A 16656-nucleotide genomic window follows, 5' to 3' on the forward strand; every position below is an offset into this window, starting at 1 on the left:
ATTACTGTTTTTAAGACACAAATGAAATAATTCACAACACTTTTGTATACTAAAGGAACAAACTCCTTTTTTGTTGTTGTTTTTATAACTAGACCTCACCATTATGAACACTGTGCAGTTCCTGGAATTTATTTTTGTTTCATTGATACAAACTAGGGCGGCTCGGTGGCGCAGCAGGTAGTGTCGCAGTCACACAGCTCCAGGGGCCTGGAGGTTGTGGGTTTGATTCCCGCTCCGGGTGACTGTCTGTTAGGAGTTGGTGTGTCCTCCGGGTGACTGTCTGTGAGGAGTTGGTGTGTCCTCCGGGTGCTCCGGTTTCCTCCCACAGTCCAAAAACACACGTTGGTAGGTGGATTGGTGACTCAAAAGTGTCTGTAGGTGTCTGTGTTGCCCTGTGAAGGACTGGCGCCCCCTCCAGGGTGTATTCCCACCTTGCGCCCAATGATTCCAGGTAGGCTCTGGACCCACCGTGACCCTAAACTGGATAAGCAGTTACAGATAATGAGTGACTGAATGAATGAATGATACAAACCAAACTTATTATACTAATAATTATATTATTATTAGTAGTCACAGTAGTAGGGTGTATCCAACAAGCAGCTTACACTTGTTCCATAAGTGAATCTTGCCTTTGTGGTGTTTAATCACTTTATTTCTTTTATATCAGCAATTAAAAATCTACTTTGTTTTCTGCTCTAAATTTCTGTAGGTCCACCAAAATCAGTTGATTGTATTTCACATGTGATTATCTGAATGAAGTATCTCATACTCCTGCTTCTTGCTGTTTGCGCTTTATACTTTATAAAGCTTGTTACACTGACATGAGAATTTTAACATTAAAAGGAACCCTGTTGACATAAATATTTTCTTCTCAAAGCTGTGTTCACATACTTAAGTAGAAGTTCAAAAAAATTTACATTTCCATACACTCTAAAAAAAAAAAAAGACTGTACAGGTACAAAATTAAAGGTCCACCAGTACTTTTAAATTCCAGTTTTGTTGCCTAAAACTACATTGCATTTTCTTCTACAGAATGAGAAGTGAATATTTGTAAAATTTCATGAAAGAACTGTGTTAAATAAAGCAACATAATATATGTCCTGGAGTAGAAAAGGGGGAAATTTTAAAATCAGGTGAATGAGGTACAAAGATTTTCCCTAACTGAAGGTACAAAATATGTACCCATGAGTTTACCAACACAGTGACAGATTTTCTGTGTAGAAGCCATAGGAAAAAACACCCAGGCATGTATATGCACAGGGTATATTTAATTAACAGGATGCTACATTACATAAGAGAATAGCAATATTTCCATACAAGCACACATCTCTAAAGAAACTCAACAAAGAGAAAGACTAATAACTTTGAGTAATGCAGATTCTGTGCAATTATCATCTACACAACATATGCAATAGTTCCAGGCAATATAAAATAGATAACATGTCTGTGTAGGATTAATGAAATCTGAATGCACCTAATTTACCAGCAGTCATGTACAATTACATAGCCAAATGCAGCAATAGCTATCACATCAGAAGAGCGCAAAACATTGTAAAGGACCCTCAAATGGCTTATATAAGCTTAATGCCCAATAGCAGCATATGTTAACACATAAACATGAAAAATGTTCTACATGAGGAACTAAATACAGCATGCAGGTTATCTATGTTAATATAAGGTATAATGATGACAATAACTTATAGTGCATTTTATTTTCTGTACATTTATGGCACTAACACAAAATGGAAATTTGTGATAAAACAATATATAACCAGTAGCTATTGAAGGTTCTTGACTAAAGCATGATGACATTTAGCATGATGAAGAATACCTACCATATATCTAAGAAAAACCAACTTTGTTTTGACACCACTGTATTGCCTTCATGGAGGCTAAGGCACTAGAATGGGTGGAGAGCTAGGGCTGAGGAGCTTGTTCTACAACATAGAGATAATGTCAGATAAAGATACCACATTAAATTGATGGTACATGAATGTACTAATTAGATGGGCTACAAACCATTCCCGTCTTTGTGATAATGTATATGTTGGTCCTTGGGGAGATTTAAAAAGTGCTGCAAGTTACCTTTCAATAGAAGAGCTAAGCATGAACGGCATATAAATAAAACCCACTACAAATTCAATTTTTGTCTCAATGTGATATTCATGGTTCATTGTTCTGTTTGTTGTCCATGGAAAGAAACACGCAAGAGCATACATTTTTTACTCAGAGAATATTGTCTCTGACAATTATGTGGTTGCTGATGCTGAAAAATTAGTATTCTTCTCCAGGAATTTTGATGGAACCACCAACTTTTTGATTAGATATCCAGAGAAGTTCAGATAAAATTCCATGACAAATTAGATAAGCATTTCCTAAACTAATGTCAAATGATGGTGAGACACCTAACATGAATAGAAACAACTGAACTTTGTATAAAGAAGAATGAAGTTTGAAATGTATTGGGAAAAAAAAAGAATTAATACTATAATAAATATAAAAATGCCTATTAAGTATTACCCCTTACGTCTCATTAAATATCATGCATGTATTTTACATGTTCCTTAATACCAATCACTCTAGTGGGACAGTTGAAATACACAAGTTGTTTAAGGCACAGGCAACCTGCACTATCTTGTCAAAAGTTGTCACATTTGAGGTACGGTCTAAGACAGTAAAAGGGCTCTCAACTGGTCCAGTCAGCATAGAATATCTTTTCTTAACCATTTGTATCACCCTCCCCACATGCTTATACAGATTCACCCTTTCGGCAGCGACCAGTGAGGCCTGTTCTTTTGTGTTCTTGTCACTTTGTCCAAACTCACCATGAGAATGGCTAGTTATTTTGAGCTCAGCTCGACAAGCACCTACCAAGTCCCCAATGTCAAACTCTTGCTCAGCTAGTACGACATCCCCAGGAAGGAGTTTACAAAGTATACCACAACTCTGTACTAGAGTCTTATCACTAATATTACCAGGCGACCCCCTTGAGACAAACATGACGACACCTTGGGGGGCAAGACCAATGACATATTTGAGCTCACTGACAAAATCCATGTGGGGTGATTGAGAGGGTATCCCTGCTGCTGATGTTGTACCTCGCTGATTCACATCTAGACTGACTTCTTTTTCTAGGGACACAGTGAAACAGTCTATAATCACAGCACAGTCTGGGTGTGAACACTTCACAGCAGCCGGAAGGTTTTTCCGAAGTTCCACTCTAGAAGGCCAGTACACAGCAGAGGGTACCAGTGTGTTAAACATTATGTTAATAATTCTGTGAATAGTTCTGGTTACTGTGGCAACTTTAACACCAAAACGGTAAGCCAGGTCCTGATTCCTAAGATCAAGTCTAAGTCTCATTAATGTCAGAAGTAACTGCTGGAACTTTGAAAGCTTTGCATTTTTGTCCCCCTTCATGTGGGGCACAAGCAGCCACATTACAGTTTCAAACACAAAATAGTTTGGCAATCCTGTATAGAACTGAACTTTTTCTGGATCATTCCTGAAAGAAGCTTCCGTGAGAGACATGTTCTTTAACGACTCCTTCAGCTCCATGTTCTCCTTCCTCAGGGCATCGAGACTGGCCTCATAGTTGACTGAACTGTTTCTGAGTGGCAATTCTTTGCTCTGGTCTTCACTGTCACATAAAACTCCTTCCTCCTCTTCATCACCACACTCTTCCACCTCTTCATCATCATCATCATCATCATCACTGTTAAGACAGGAGGTTGCACTTTCACTCTCAGGATCTATTGGACAATGGTTATGGCTAAGATCTGTGTTCATGCGTCCTTGGCCTTGGAGGAACAGCAACGCATTGGCTGCCTCCACCTGTGCCTCTTGCTTGTCATAAGGTTCAAATGCATTTTCTCCTTTGATGTTTGGGGAGGATGGAGCAGAGTTGAAAATGGAGGGAACATAGTCTGGAGACCTAGGATTCTTTACTTGTCTGCCTGTGACATGGGTGAGAAACAGAAAGGTGGGAGTTAAGAGCAAGCTCATCACACACGCACACACACACAGAGACAGAGAGAGAGAGAGAGAGAGAGAGAGAGAGAGAAGAATAAATAAATAAATTAATAAATATGCTGACACCACTCCTGACAGGATCCTGCTCATATAAGCTATAATATTAAGGCTAATCCATCACATTCTTTGGATGATACTTAACTTTCTTCATGTAGTCAGTCCTTACCAGAAATGAAGTGAGTGCTGCAGAGTCTGCTGCCCTCGTTTGGCATCCATCCCTCACGATTCACAGCGGCAATCCAGCGCTGTTTCCTCTCTGGATCCCGCGGGAATCTGTAGAAGGACAGCGGCGTCCCGGGGGTCCTCCGGTTCCGACAGCCCGCCACCACACACGTGTGAACCATACTAAACACACGTGGAGTTTAAACACGTCCTCAGCCTTCCACAGCCTCTGTTAAAATTCTGACTCCCAAAATGGCGGTGGGGGAAACTGCCATAGAAATGCATGGACCAGAGCGGGAAGACGGGAAGCTTGGACACTTCTTGTTTCTGTCACTTCACCAAGAATACGACCACGATACGCTAGAGGGCGACCAGCAGAAAGTCCTCGATGAGCGAGGGTAATACAGCTACTGGCTAAAAACGGAAAGCAAAATACGCTAACCTAAATTTCTGTTGGATAATCTTTTAATTCTGAAAAGTAGTAATCGTATTATTTTTTTTAAACTTACACTTGGTTTTCTGGGTTTCTTCTGTAGATTGGAATTTTAGACAGTAGCTGCTAGCGTCACTGCTACTGAGCCCTGATTGGCTGAGTATGGCTGTGACGACACCGTCTGAAAGCGCGCATAAATATTGCCACCGAATTTAAATGCGTTATTCTGCTGTGTTCAGAAAACGAACTCATTGTGGCAATAAAACTGAACTTGTTCTCTCTCTCTCTCTGCCTTCTCAATGAAGGGGCACTCAGACACAGCAGGAATGCTGGAGGGTTGGAGTGTTAAATATTTCCTGCAATTAAATTTGTAAATATATAACTGGTTTTGATATATTTTTTAATATATTCACGCGGAAGATTTTATGTAATGCATGTAATTTGAGTACATTAAAAAATGGTCACATTCAAAATTGGAATAAACTAACAGTGAAATGTATTCCTTAATTCTCACCACAACCATCACGATGTGCTTACAGTTAAAAATAGAACTGAAACGTTATAAATACACTGACTGTTGTAAAAAAAATTTATAATACAAATCTCGTGTTCTTTCTCAGTTTAAATGTACGTGCAATAACCGTTTTTATTCGTATTAATCTTTTTCACATATCCTTGCTGTTGACATTCATTCAGTTTTAAATAATTTCCCGAAGTTAATTGGTTCTGAAGGGATGTCACCAGCAGGGCTCCGTACATTTCAAATAAATAAATAAATGACGATTCCTTATTGCGTCATCAGTCGGTCGTGTCTTGGGCGCTGTGATTGGTCGAGTATTCAGTCAATATCAGTTACATCATCCTCAAGCGCCCCGCGGTGGAGCCTGTTGTAAGGTGGAGGAGTGAGAAAGAAACGAGGTTAAATCAGCTTGTTTTTAATAGAAAAACAGGAGCGCGATGGCCGTGGAGTCGAGAGTCACTCAGGAGGAGATCAAGAAGGAGCCGGAGAAGCCAGTCGACCGAGAGAAGGTAGAGATCCACGTGCCGTTTACTTGGGTTTCTGTCGGAGTTGTTCAGCCATCGACAGAAGCCTGTTTTTACAGAGTGAAAGAAAACTGGCGGAGATGGGAGTCGCTCATGTTTCCGTGAGGCTGAATTAATGTAGCTAGGAACACGGTCGAAACAGTGTTCCTTTTGCCCTCGACCTGCGTGTCCGTTATTGTGTAGCGCATTTGTACACAGAGAGTTTGGACAGAGGTTAGATTTACTCTCCCAGTCTCCACTCGCTTAGCTGGGGTTAGCCGCAGCCAGCCGTAGATTAGCAAACTGATTCGCCCTGTGGTGTCTCTGGCTGTAACGGATTTTGTGTGTGTGTTGTTTCAGACTTGTCCGCTGCTGCTGAGAGTTTTTACCACAAACAACGGCAGACATCACCGCATGGAGGAGTTCGCCAGAGGAAACGTGCCGTCCAGTGAACTCCAGATTTACACCTGGTAATGACACGCTACTATTAAAGTAGTGCATGGAGCCTGAAAGGGTTTCCCGACTTAATAAATTCTTAGTAAAACTTAATGGTCTCTTCAGTTAATAAATTAATTTCCTCAGTATAATGTCTTTTTGTTTTTTTAATTGCACATATAGGAAATTAGTGTATTTTTATATTTTTGCCTCTTTCTGAAGTTTATCATTGCACAGTTCATTGCTCTTGCATCTATAGTTGGCTTTTTTTCGTGATCCAATTGTGTTTTGCATTTTAGTCCATTTGTAGTAAAGTACTAACTGTATTCATGTCTAGGCAATGTGCAGTTTTTTTACTATGCTCTGTATATCTTATATATTTAATATCCTTATGTGAGTTTCTACTGTGTTGTTTTGCTTGCTGCTAAATTGAGTCACTAATGGCATCCTCCAGTGGAGTTGTTTGGTCCTTTGTTAAATAATGTGATGATGGGGAAGTTAAATCCTTTAAATATTTTTTTTTATTTTAGATTTTTTTTTGACGTGGCATCCATATGTGCTGTTTTTTTGTGTAACAGGATGGACGCCACCCTGAGAGAACTGACCAGTCTGGTTAAGGAGGTTTATCCTGAGGCTCGAAAAAAAGGCACACACTTTGGCTTTGCTATTGTGTATCCAGACCCTAAATGGCAAGGCTACAGGTAAAACAGAGGCTCCCTGTCCACACACATTTACTTTGGCTCTTTTTTTTTTTTTTTTTTTTTTTAAATAACACTTAACATTTAACTCATGGCCTCACATATGCTTAGTTCATGTAAGGTATGCAAACCTTATGAAACTTTAAAATCATTGATTATCTTGCTAGTGGCACCTTTTCAAGGGTGGGATAAATTGGGCTGCAAGTAAATATTTTAGTGCTTTAGATCTGAGCAAGTTTGACAAGGGCTAGATTGTGATGGCTAGATGCCTGGATCAAAGACAGTGGCCTACATCATAAAATGTCGGTTTATTTATACGTAAACTCCAAAAATCCCTCCGTTCCTTTTCAAGAAAATGATCTGTGACCCTGTCGTACCAACAAGGCGTCTTTTCCAGGCAGCACCCGCTGGACAGAAACTGCGATAGAAGTCAGAAAGAGTGATGGAAGTCAGTCTCCAAACACAAGCAGCTACAAAAAACCCACCAGAAATAGAAGCTCGATTTGTCACTAGTCGTTTTTAACAAAGAAAATGCCACTAAGAGGTTTAAGAAAGTCTCCGGTTCAACTCAGAACAGAATGGTCTTGGTCTTTACACCAAAGGATCGCTGATTCACTCATTTCGCTGTCAATCAAAAAGGGATTCAGCCTCAGACAGATCATCCAATCATTATGCAGAAGCTGAGTGTCCAGGCCAGCCCACTGCCCCATAGACCCCCAGAGACGCTGAGCGTCTGATGGGCGGGACAAAGCCCAGCATTTATCCAATGACTCGTCTTGTTTCGCTGCACTTTGCTGCTTCGCTATCTACACTGTTTTAAAGCACTGTGAAACTGCGGGAATAATTGAGAGGAAAGCCGCGTCTTTACCAGTGATAGGAAGCTGATTCTGAACAAAAGTTGAGCGCGTTGTAGTGCATATTTATTCACTGACATGTACACACAACAGTATATATTTGATCGCTTATTTTTTGACATTTTAGGGGAAGCTGAGCTTCAATTGCAGTCTTGGAGCAATCGCCTCTGATCAAAGATATTACAAATACTACCTAAAACTCTAATGGTAAATGGTCGGCTTTGTGGTGCTCAAAGGGAGCAAAAGCTAAGTCATCTGGGTTCAATCATATAGAAGAGTGTTACAAATTTACAGTGGAGAGTTAATGCTGACTTTCATTGAAATTTAGAACACGACGCATTGAAGCTTACTATGCATGAGGCTCCATAGCCAAAAACAGTCACAATGTCCCTGCTGACTCAAAATAACTACATTGGTAACATGAGCATCAGAATTGAATCATGGAGCAATGAATGACAACAAGAGGGGTATAATACAAAGCAGGACCCCCCCCCTTAGGTTTAGCCAGATAAATCCAGCCCAATAAGAAAATATCACTTCTGAACAATGGAGAAAGAAACACTTTGTACCTGGCGTTCTTGTGTATGTCACATACAACCAACAAAACATTTACCAATCACAACCCTTACTGGCAACGGTTTTCCCTAATGGCGGTCGTCACACCCAGCAGGATAATACACCCTACACATCAAACTATTGCTGTACAGTTTTTGTGGAACATGAGTTTAGTGTGTTGATTTGGTGCAATTCTCCATATATAAGTTTGATTGAGCATCTGCTGGAACAATAATTTTAATCTGTGGAGGCAACACATTTAAGTACAGGACGTATAGGCCTGGGTACCCAAACAGGTCATCTACAAACTGTCTGTTTTGGCAGAACAGGTGAGCATGCGAATCTTGATGGCAACCAGTTTATGTAAAAGCCAAGGAAATCAGGTGAAAGAATGTCTTGTTCTACACACAGGCAATGTCTGCAAATAAACACACACTGATCATCTCCTTTTGTTGTTTTAGAGTTAAAGAAATTGGAAACACTATTTCTGGTCATAAGGGTGCAGATGACTCCATGACCCTGCAATCTCAGCGCTTTCAGATTGGAGACTATCTTGACATCGCCATCACTCCTCCTAACCGTGCTCATCCTCCGCCAGGCCGTATGAGACCCTACTGACGGTGCCCAATGTAGAACCCTGGTTCCTGTGTGATATCGTATGACTGCATTTTGCTTTTGAGGTTTTTTTTAACAGCTTTTTTTTTAAAAAACAAAAACAAATTCCAAATACATTGTTTTGAGTTCTCATGACTAATTCCCACCATGTACAATTATTAGCAAATAAATGTTTTCCATAATAATTGTCTTGTGGTTTATCTAGCTATAGATGCCTGTACAGTATTCTTGATTCAAGGACACTGATCTTACAATGGAGTCCTAGCTACATTTAGGTTTAAACCTCATGACATGTTAATGGTTCAAACATCTTGGCAAATTTGTAGAAAGTTTATTGAAATCTAAAATTCAGTATATACAAAAATGTCTTTGTTCCTATAATGCAGTAGTAAAGTTACACAGGCATCTTATTATTTTCTATTCAGTTTTAGCTTATTAGTTTCTTTGTGCTTTAAGTCTTGAAGGTGTTTCCCTTTCAGTTTTTGGAATCCGTTTGTTTCTCAAACTTGGTACATACTTGAAGCTGTATTTTAAGCACTACTTAAATGTGAATGGGAAAACACTTTATGAAGTCATGGATTATGCTTCTAATGTTTGCCAGACAAAACCAGTAATAAACAAATTACAGTTTGTACACAAGTAGCATTACATTTGATCTTTATTAAAAAATATGCACAGATTTAGACCGAAGATAACAGTATTGTTAAAAAGTCTTACTTTCATGTTTTTGTCATGACTTTGAAAGTTGCATTTCTCCCAAAACCCTGCAGGTTCTCCAACATTTTTAACTCAACAAGAGACAGGATATACATTGGAGCCTGAGGCCCAACTTCCAATATTTTCCTCAGATCCTCCATATGAAACACTTCACAGTTAGGGTCACCATCTGTCACACAGGTCAACATTGAACATATTTATGTTTTTTTTAACACACTAGAATAATAACACTTCAGGAGAGAATGGTTAGTAGAGGTTAAATGTTAATGGGAATTGTGTTGTGCAGGCTGAGTTTTCACTAACCTCTGTATCGATCTTCCACAGTGAGGTTGATTTTATCGATTGCATGGTTCAGACTGGTAAGTGGGATCTGTTTCATGTAAGAAGCCAGTCCATTAAACTCTTTCTGTGACACGTGAGCGAGAACCTTTGCTCTGTTCAAAAAAAAAAAAAAAGACAAAACCACTAATATTTTACATGCATATGCATAGACAAGGTGAGTCAAAAGTAGCAGGACACATTTCTTTGATATGCTACATGACTATCTTACCCTTGGAAAGAACTTTGTTGATCCAATATGGCAACTTTCAAGGTGACAGCCATATTCCAGCTTAAAAATACACCCCCTCCCCATTGCTTGCTGGGGTATTCAGATAAAATGGTGTCCTGTGACTCAACATGTACGTATATTGGGTGAACACTTATGCACATATATTAACACCTCCGTCCCATGCGATTTCAGAACAGTTCTGTAAATGTGAATTACACTCTGCAGCTGTAGCATGTACCTAAGAGCAAACCTACCAAATGTTACCTACTGGTCCTAAGCTATTTTCAAATATGAAACCTGGAAATGGTCCATAAAATCAAGCCCATTCGCTTTCATGATTTGCTCTTTCACACAGTGTACAGATGGAGAGGTTTTCTGTCAGATAAATTCTCACACCTGGAAAATGTGTGTGATTTAGGGATGGGGCGGAATCTTTGTAGCGTGTGCAGGAGACACAACATGAATTCATTGTGAATCCTCCATAACATGACAGGCTCTAATTATACATGGGCTCAGGCATACATTTCCCAGACTTTGTACTAAAGGGTTGACAGGATGAAATCCAGGTAATGTTCAGTACAACTGTTAAAATAAATTTGTCAGCTGAAGCAGTTCTGCAGAATGAATGGATACAGCGAGACTATTATTGAATGAAAATGAAGACCAAGTTCAGTGTGACAGACATGTCTTACCTATTCTCCTTCCCTGGTGCCGAAGTCTGCATACTAGCTTTCAAGTTCTGCTGTATTGATGTAGTAGAGGGTGTTTTACAATTACCTTGAGAAACAAGCTGAAGAAATAAATACATTCATTAATCAGCATGTGTGCATGCATGTTTAAAGTAGTTCACAACAAATTAATTTAATACACATAAATACACACTAACAAATGTTTGAACTTGTATAAGATTAACATCTATTAATTGTTATATAATCATTGTATATAAATATATCCATGTAGGAAATTGGGAAGTATTTTGCATTTTTTTGACATGGTCAGTGCCAAGGCAGCTAAAACCTGGGAGTAATTTCTTTGCTAAATCAAATTGTGCAATAATCTCATATCTAAATCTGCTCCTTGTGTCAGAATAGAAATGGTAACATCTTACTTTAAGGATATCCTGTGTGATGGAACTCATGTCTGGCATCTCTGGTGTTCGTGGCTCTTCTTGGAAGTCCATCCGGACACGGGGAGTGGCTAGACACCAGTCCTCTGTCTGGTCATCGTTGTTTTGCAGCACAGGGGGTGGAGGCTCAGTAATTCCAGAACGATTACCTCCCCACATCTACATTCCATGAAGATAATCATGGTATGAACTCAATATTTTTATTTATTTTTTTTTAAATATAGGTTTGCTTACGTAGACTGTAACTACTTACACATGGTAAAGAGCGACCAAAAATAGACTGTAGTTTTGGCATTTCAGGAGTGGCTTCTTTATTCTCATAAAAGCTGGCTGGTATATCAGATGATGAGTCTGTAACTGGTGGGCATACTGAAGTACTGGACACACTATTAGGTGACCTGGCAAAACCATCTTGCTTCGTCTCCTGTGAAAGGTACATTTAATCAGATGCAGCATCATAGTCATCATGATGAGAGAACACTTGTAGATCTATAAACACAGATGAAGTCATCACACAAAATTAACACTCACTTTACACATTGTTTATGCTGTGCTCATTGTCCAATCCTATATACTACACTCTTACTCCATACTACTGAGTCATTGAATTTTAAAATGTGGGTGACACATACCTTTCTTGCACTTATGAGCTTGCTGATGAAAGGTGTCTCAAACTTTGGAAGCTCAGGTGTCATTGCTGTATTACTGAGGCAAGGAGGAGAGTGAGGATTGCTTGGCAGAGCAGAGGGTGGAACCAAAGGTTTATTGATCTTAAGATCTAGAGTACAAAAGGCAGGCAATTCGGGGGATTCCATACTCTCTGCTCAACCAAACAACAAAAGAAGAAACATAGTAAATGGAACAATATAAGTTAGGAAAATGTTTATTGAAATTAAAATGAATATTTTCTTAATGTATAAAAACATACATTATATCACGAGATCAGTCAAAACATGATTAAAATGAAATTTTTTAAAACATTCCCAAATTCAGTTTTGCCCACTAGAGGGTGACCTGCGCAGGTACAGATCTGCAAAATTGCATCAAGCTGAAGGAGCAAATACTATTGCAAATATATTACATTAAAATAATTATGAAATATATGTATTTAAAATGACCATTACAAGTACAATATCTATGGAAGAATTCAAATGAATTACAAAATTGTAACAGCTGTCATATCTCTATGCAATTTAAAAGGCAATGTTACATATTTATCAAATAGGCTTTCTCTCACTCTGCTCTCGACAGAGCTAAGGCATCTGGAGTTTTGTGGGTTTTTTTAGATAACAGAGAGAGAAAGGAGGATATTGCTCTATTCCTGCTCTATAGATGGGTAAAATTAAACTGGCTGTTTTGTATTACTTAAGGTGGAATGTCCCCTTTAATAGGTCAGTAAACACCAGAAATTAGGTATTTCAGTTACAGCTGGGTAATAGAAAAAAATACTGATTCCTGTTCAGCTGAAATAAAGACATTAACATGTGTGGTGTATTTTTTCATTTATTTATTCTTATTCTTTATTCTTATCCTGTCATTTATTTCTTACCATCAGTAAACTTCTCTTGAGGTTCACAAGCTGGTGGAGTAGAAAGGTTCCGAGGTGATGTCTGAGAAGTGTCTTCTGTTGCACTTTTAAAAAGGCAAAATCAATATTTTACTACTACAGCTCACAACAACTAGTACTAAATGAGTACTAGTACTCATTGTCATAAACATATTTTATTAGGCTACTGTGACAGTGGCCATGAACTGCTGGGCTCTGATCCTATCAGGGGCTTGGGACAGCAGCCATATTTACATCACTCTGCCCCTTGTACAGCTGGGACATTGTTTGAGCTCTGTTTGGGGTGTTAAAAAACATATGTGCACTTTGTAAATGTTACGTGTTATAATTATATATATGTTATGTTATATAATGTATCTATATGTGGAGTTGAGGTTGGTGTATGGCAAGTTGCGTTGTTAGGGTGTAATAAAGAGCACCATTAATCAATTATGTCTGTCCCTCACAACTTCTTTGATGCCCATTATTCTGTTGCTGTGCATATACCTGCAATGCTGCCTGTCCCTTGGTGGTTTCTTTCGGAACAAGTCCATGGTGAAATCATTATTTAAGCACATTGTGTGCTCTGTGATGCCAAAGTCTTCCAGTCTAGGAGTAGGAGCATTCTCGTCCATAACAAGAGAGCACCTGGGGGTCTTTGGCTGGGAGGGATCCATGGAGATGAGATATGGTGGTGGGGACAGAGCCACAGCTGGGAGAGGGGCTGATTGATGAGAAGGTTCTGCATTGCCAAGAACCAACTGCAGGTGGAGTGCAGATAGGCCAAAATCAGCAAGCTGCGGAGTACGCATTTCGTCAACAGCTGGAAGAGGCATCTTCTCAGGTGTTTCAGGTTCCTGAGATAATTCTTCAATCTCCTCCTCTCCATCTCCTACGACCTCCTGAGCTGGCCGTCTCCCCGTCTGTTCCTCTAAAACCAGCCTGGCTTCTGCTTCAGCCTGACCACTCACCTCTAGAAATCAAGGTAAACCATAAAACACAAAAGGACACAGTAAGAACTGATGAAGAGGCCAAGAAAGAAATAAAAAAAATTAATACATTTACACAAAGTATCCATTTTGTGCATGTTTTGTAAAGATTATGAACTAAAATTAAAGCAAATACTAAAACTGTACCTGAAATATTCTGTAAGGCATTTCGTGGTATGTACCCATATTTTTCATAGTGTCTCCTAATTCTTTCTACATCTTCTGTAGTCCTCTGTTTTAGTACCATGCAAGCTTTAATAAAGCTCCTCAGCTCAACACTCCCACCCTCTTGAGAAGTCACCTGGCCTTGAATTTGCTTCTGCAAACATGGAAAACTGTAAGGTTATGACAGAAACGGCAGATACATGATTAATTTCAGTTTCTAAAATGGTCAACTTGGAGGACTCCATTAAGCTCTTTGATTAGAGTAAAATGACCAAAATAGTCCCCAGTCACTTACCTTAAGTCCTCTGACCTCGGAGTGTAGTTCATGAAGTGCTCGGAGTGCTGCACACTCCATGTAGTCTAAACAAAGTTTAAAAAAAAAAAAAAGTAGATAAATGGCAATGAATAATGCAAAATATGCATGAAAGACATGTGAGGGATCCTCACCCATTTATCTGTATCATGTTTGTAAACAGAGCCCTGTTCCACTCAAATGTATCAGTCAGTAGAGGCTTGGACTGTGTTCCAAATAGTGCAATACTCCTATATGGTGCACTTCCCAAATATGACATCTAAAACAACTTCTACAAGAATCAGAATCAGAATACTTTCTTGATCCCAGGGGGAAATTGCAATTATTACAGTAGCAACCAGTTGTAAAAGAATAAACACTCTAACAAAAAATTTAACACAAAAGGAAATTTACAATATGTACACATCTATAATAATAAATACAGATATACTGTATACAGCAGTAAGAGTATTGCACATTTGAGTTGTTACACTCATAATTAAAAAAATTTGTTCTATTGTTATTACTGTACATGTGAAAGGTGTCGTGCTTTAAGTGTGGAGTTATAAAGTCTGGTAGCCACTGGTAGGAATGACCTCCTGTGGCGCTCTGTAGTGCATTTTGGCTGAATGAGTCTTGCACTGAACGTGCTCCTGTGTCTCATTACCATGTGATAAAGAGGGTGGGAGCCATTATCCATTATCCAGAAGATGTGAATCTTATCGCAGGTTTTACACTATTTTATTATTGTTTTACAATTCAGTATAAAATACATTTTGTAAGTGAAGAAAATGATTTTATGACCCCCACAGTGCACTACATAGGGTGTATTTGAGTTTTAGCTTCAGAGTTTCAGAGTTGCAGAAACATTACTGAATATGAAATACATATTTTAAAAAATAAGTAATTTCTCAATCCTTAAAATTAAACAGAGAAATAATTCAGACAGTGGCAATAAAATAGTATCTCACAAAAAATGTTACTCTCTCAGAGTGAAGGTTCAGCACACTTAGATTATTTACCCTATATACAAGGTAAATAATATGAGATAAAAGAACACGTTGTGTGTTTGTAGTCTCTTACATTCTAAAGCAATAGTGAGTGATAATGAATTAAATTATAAAATTGCTGACATTTGTACAAAGTCTGTGAATGAATAACTTTCACAGATTCGGTCACAAGAGTAGAAAAAATGTTGTGCTAAACTGCTGAAATCTTTCGCATTTGATTCTACAATGAAAACGCTAATACGACCGAGACAGGCTACAGTCTTTGTCTTTATTTTTCAGAAGGGAAAAAACTCTCGGATTATTACTTAAGCTGGAGTAGTTAGCTACGTTCTGTCAGGTGTAAAGAGTCTTGCAAAGATCTATTGGTGTAAAAATCAGCATGTAACTGAGAATGTGAGCAGTACCGTCCTCCTCGCTGGGCTTCTGGCCGGCTCTGAGCTCCAGGGCCGCGCTCTCCGTCTCTAAACGCAGAGACAATCTCCGCAGCTTGGCGAAAAAACGGGCCGAGGAGTCCATTACAGCCAGTTATCACCTACATCCAGAGGACAAAACGGTTAAAAACTCTAAAACGTAATATAATAACACATCCAACCACAGCACCTTTATCAGTTCACGTTTTCCAGGTGTTTACGGACATTTCTAGAAACGTCAACGTTAGCGCAAATAATACTAACAATAATAAACACGGCGGACAGCCAAAACTGTGATATGCAATAAACACTGCCATGAATAATATTTGACTTCTATAGAGAAACTGATTTATGGTTAAGATTGATATCAAATTAAGATTTCGCCGCTTTACCGTCTACACTTCAGGAGGGTTTTCAAATTTCGCGCTTCCTTGTTTTTGGCGGAAATGTCGTTTTGAGTTGACCAATCCGCTGTGGGCTTAGTATATTATTTGTCCAAAAGTTTGTAGACGGTAAGCTTAGCAGGGAAATCCTGTTGTGATTTTTAGGGGTCCAAGCACTGCAAGTGCTGGAGCCCTATTGTTTTTGTTCCGTTTTTTCCGCTTTTTTTTTTTCTTCTTTTTCTCCGATGAAACGCGATGGGCAGCCCAAACCGTAGGCCCTACAGACTTGTCATTTGGTCAACTGGTAGTAAACCCTCCCGCTACTCAGGCGCAAAGAATCAACCCAATCAGCCTGATGGTGGCGCTATAGCGACGCGGAACGCGTCGCTCCCTATATCTCCTACCCCGTGTGGCGTAGAGACGAAATTCTTTTTTTCCCTGATTCCTCAGGTCAGACCCTACAAAAAAGCCTCAAGAACCCATAAGCTCCGCCTACTTAGATTTTGAGCTAATTTGCATAATATGTAAAATCGCACAAATTTTTGAGCGGGAACTAGTCTCTGGAAATGTACCCAATATGGACATCTGTGGTATCAGCAGAATCCTAAGAACCTGAACTTTAATAATTATCCAAAAAAAGTTGGAATTTCATCACTGCTTT

At 39.1% G+C, this 16656-nt stretch overlaps 3 protein-coding genes across 6 annotated transcripts; 1 reads left to right on the forward strand and 2 right to left on the reverse strand.

Moving 5' to 3' along the window:
• Nucleotides 1-1170: 1170 nt before the first annotated feature.
• Nucleotides 1171-4784, reverse strand: LOC136663961 (uncharacterized). 2 transcript variants are annotated; one of them, XM_066640940.1, is made up of 3 exons: nt 4704-4784; nt 4199-4554; nt 1171-3956 (listed from the first exon to the last, which is right to left on the reverse strand). In XM_066640940.1, the coding sequence occupies exons 2-3, from the start codon at nt 4374-4376 to the stop codon at nt 2575-2577; spliced, it is 1560 nt and encodes a 519-aa protein (XP_066497037.1). In that variant the 5' UTR covers nt 4377-4554; nt 4704-4784; the 3' UTR covers nt 1171-2574. The 2 variants fall into 2 exon arrangements, with proteins under 2 accessions (XP_066497037.1, XP_066497036.1); XM_066640939.1 differs by lacking the exon at nt 4704-4784 and having other exon boundaries at nt 4199-4667.
• Nucleotides 4785-5438: 654 nt separating this feature from the next.
• Nucleotides 5439-9195, forward strand: sap18 (Sin3A-associated protein). The gene is made up of 4 exons (XM_066641280.1): nt 5439-5656; nt 6011-6120; nt 6664-6786; nt 8654-9195. Exons 1-4 carry the CDS (start codon nt 5585-5587, stop codon nt 8808-8810), a joined length of 462 nt encoding a protein of 153 aa, XP_066497377.1. The 5' UTR covers nt 5439-5584; the 3' UTR covers nt 8811-9195.
• A 239-nt stretch (nt 9196-9434) lies between these two features.
• ska3 (spindle and kinetochore associated complex subunit 3) lies at nt 9435-16418 on the reverse strand. Of its 3 annotated transcripts, none has more exons than XM_066641279.1 (12): nt 16400-16418; nt 15607-15734; nt 14196-14260; nt 13883-14054; nt 13254-13719; nt 12750-12832; nt 11833-12020; nt 11454-11624; nt 11183-11359; nt 10767-10864; nt 9828-9958; nt 9435-9693 (listed from the first exon to the last, which is right to left on the reverse strand). In XM_066641279.1, the coding sequence occupies exons 2-12, from the start codon at nt 15716-15718 to the stop codon at nt 9527-9529; spliced, it is 1830 nt and encodes a 609-aa protein (XP_066497376.1). In that variant the 5' UTR covers nt 15719-15734; nt 16400-16418; the 3' UTR covers nt 9435-9526. The 3 variants fall into 3 exon arrangements, with proteins under 3 accessions (XP_066497376.1, XP_066497373.1, XP_066497374.1); XM_066641276.1 differs by lacking the exon at nt 16400-16418 and adding an exon at nt 16005-16071; XM_066641277.1 differs by lacking the exon at nt 16400-16418 and adding an exon at nt 15877-15982.
• Nucleotides 16419-16656: the final 238 nt, after the last annotated feature.

The sequence above is a fragment of the Hoplias malabaricus genome, chromosome 12, assembly GCF_029633855.1.
Source record: "Hoplias malabaricus isolate fHopMal1 chromosome 12, fHopMal1.hap1, whole genome shotgun sequence".
NCBI classification, from domain to species: domain Eukaryota; kingdom Metazoa; phylum Chordata; class Actinopteri; order Characiformes; family Erythrinidae; genus Hoplias; species Hoplias malabaricus.

What these genes read in the sequence shown, in the direction of transcription:
- LOC136663961 (XM_066640940.1), bottom strand. Translation starts at nt 4,376, where the DNA reads ATGGTTCACACGTGTGTGGTGGCGGGCTGTCGGAACCGGAGGACCCCC. An exon ending in CAGCACTCACTTCATTTCTG is followed by an intron (nt 3,957 to 4,198) that starts GTAAGGACTGAC and finishes CCCATGTCACAG; the next exon opens with GCAGACAAGTAAAGAATCCT.
- sap18 (XM_066641280.1), top strand. Translation starts at nt 5,585, where the DNA reads ATGGCCGTGGAGTCGAGAGTCACTCAGGAGGAGATCAAGAAGGAGCCG. An exon ending in AGCCAGTCGACCGAGAGAAG is followed by an intron (nt 5,657 to 6,010) that starts GTAGAGATCCAC and finishes GTGTTGTTTCAG; the next exon opens with ACTTGTCCGCTGCTGCTGAG. An exon ending in GAACTCCAGATTTACACCTG is followed by an intron (nt 6,121 to 6,663) that starts GTAATGACACGC and finishes TTTGTGTAACAG; the next exon opens with GATGGACGCCACCCTGAGAG.
- ska3 (XM_066641279.1), bottom strand. Translation starts at nt 15,718, where the DNA reads ATGGACTCCTCGGCCCGTTTTTTCGCCAAGCTGCGGAGATTGTCTCTG. An exon ending in CCGAGGTCAGAGGACTTAAG is followed by an intron (nt 14,055 to 14,195) that starts GTAAGTGACTGG and finishes CCATGTTTGCAG; the next exon opens with AAGCAAATTCAAGGCCAGGT. An exon ending in AGGGACAGGCAGCATTGCAG is followed by an intron (nt 12,833 to 13,253) that starts GTATATGCACAG and finishes CCTTTTTAAAAG; the next exon opens with TGCAACAGAAGACACTTCTC.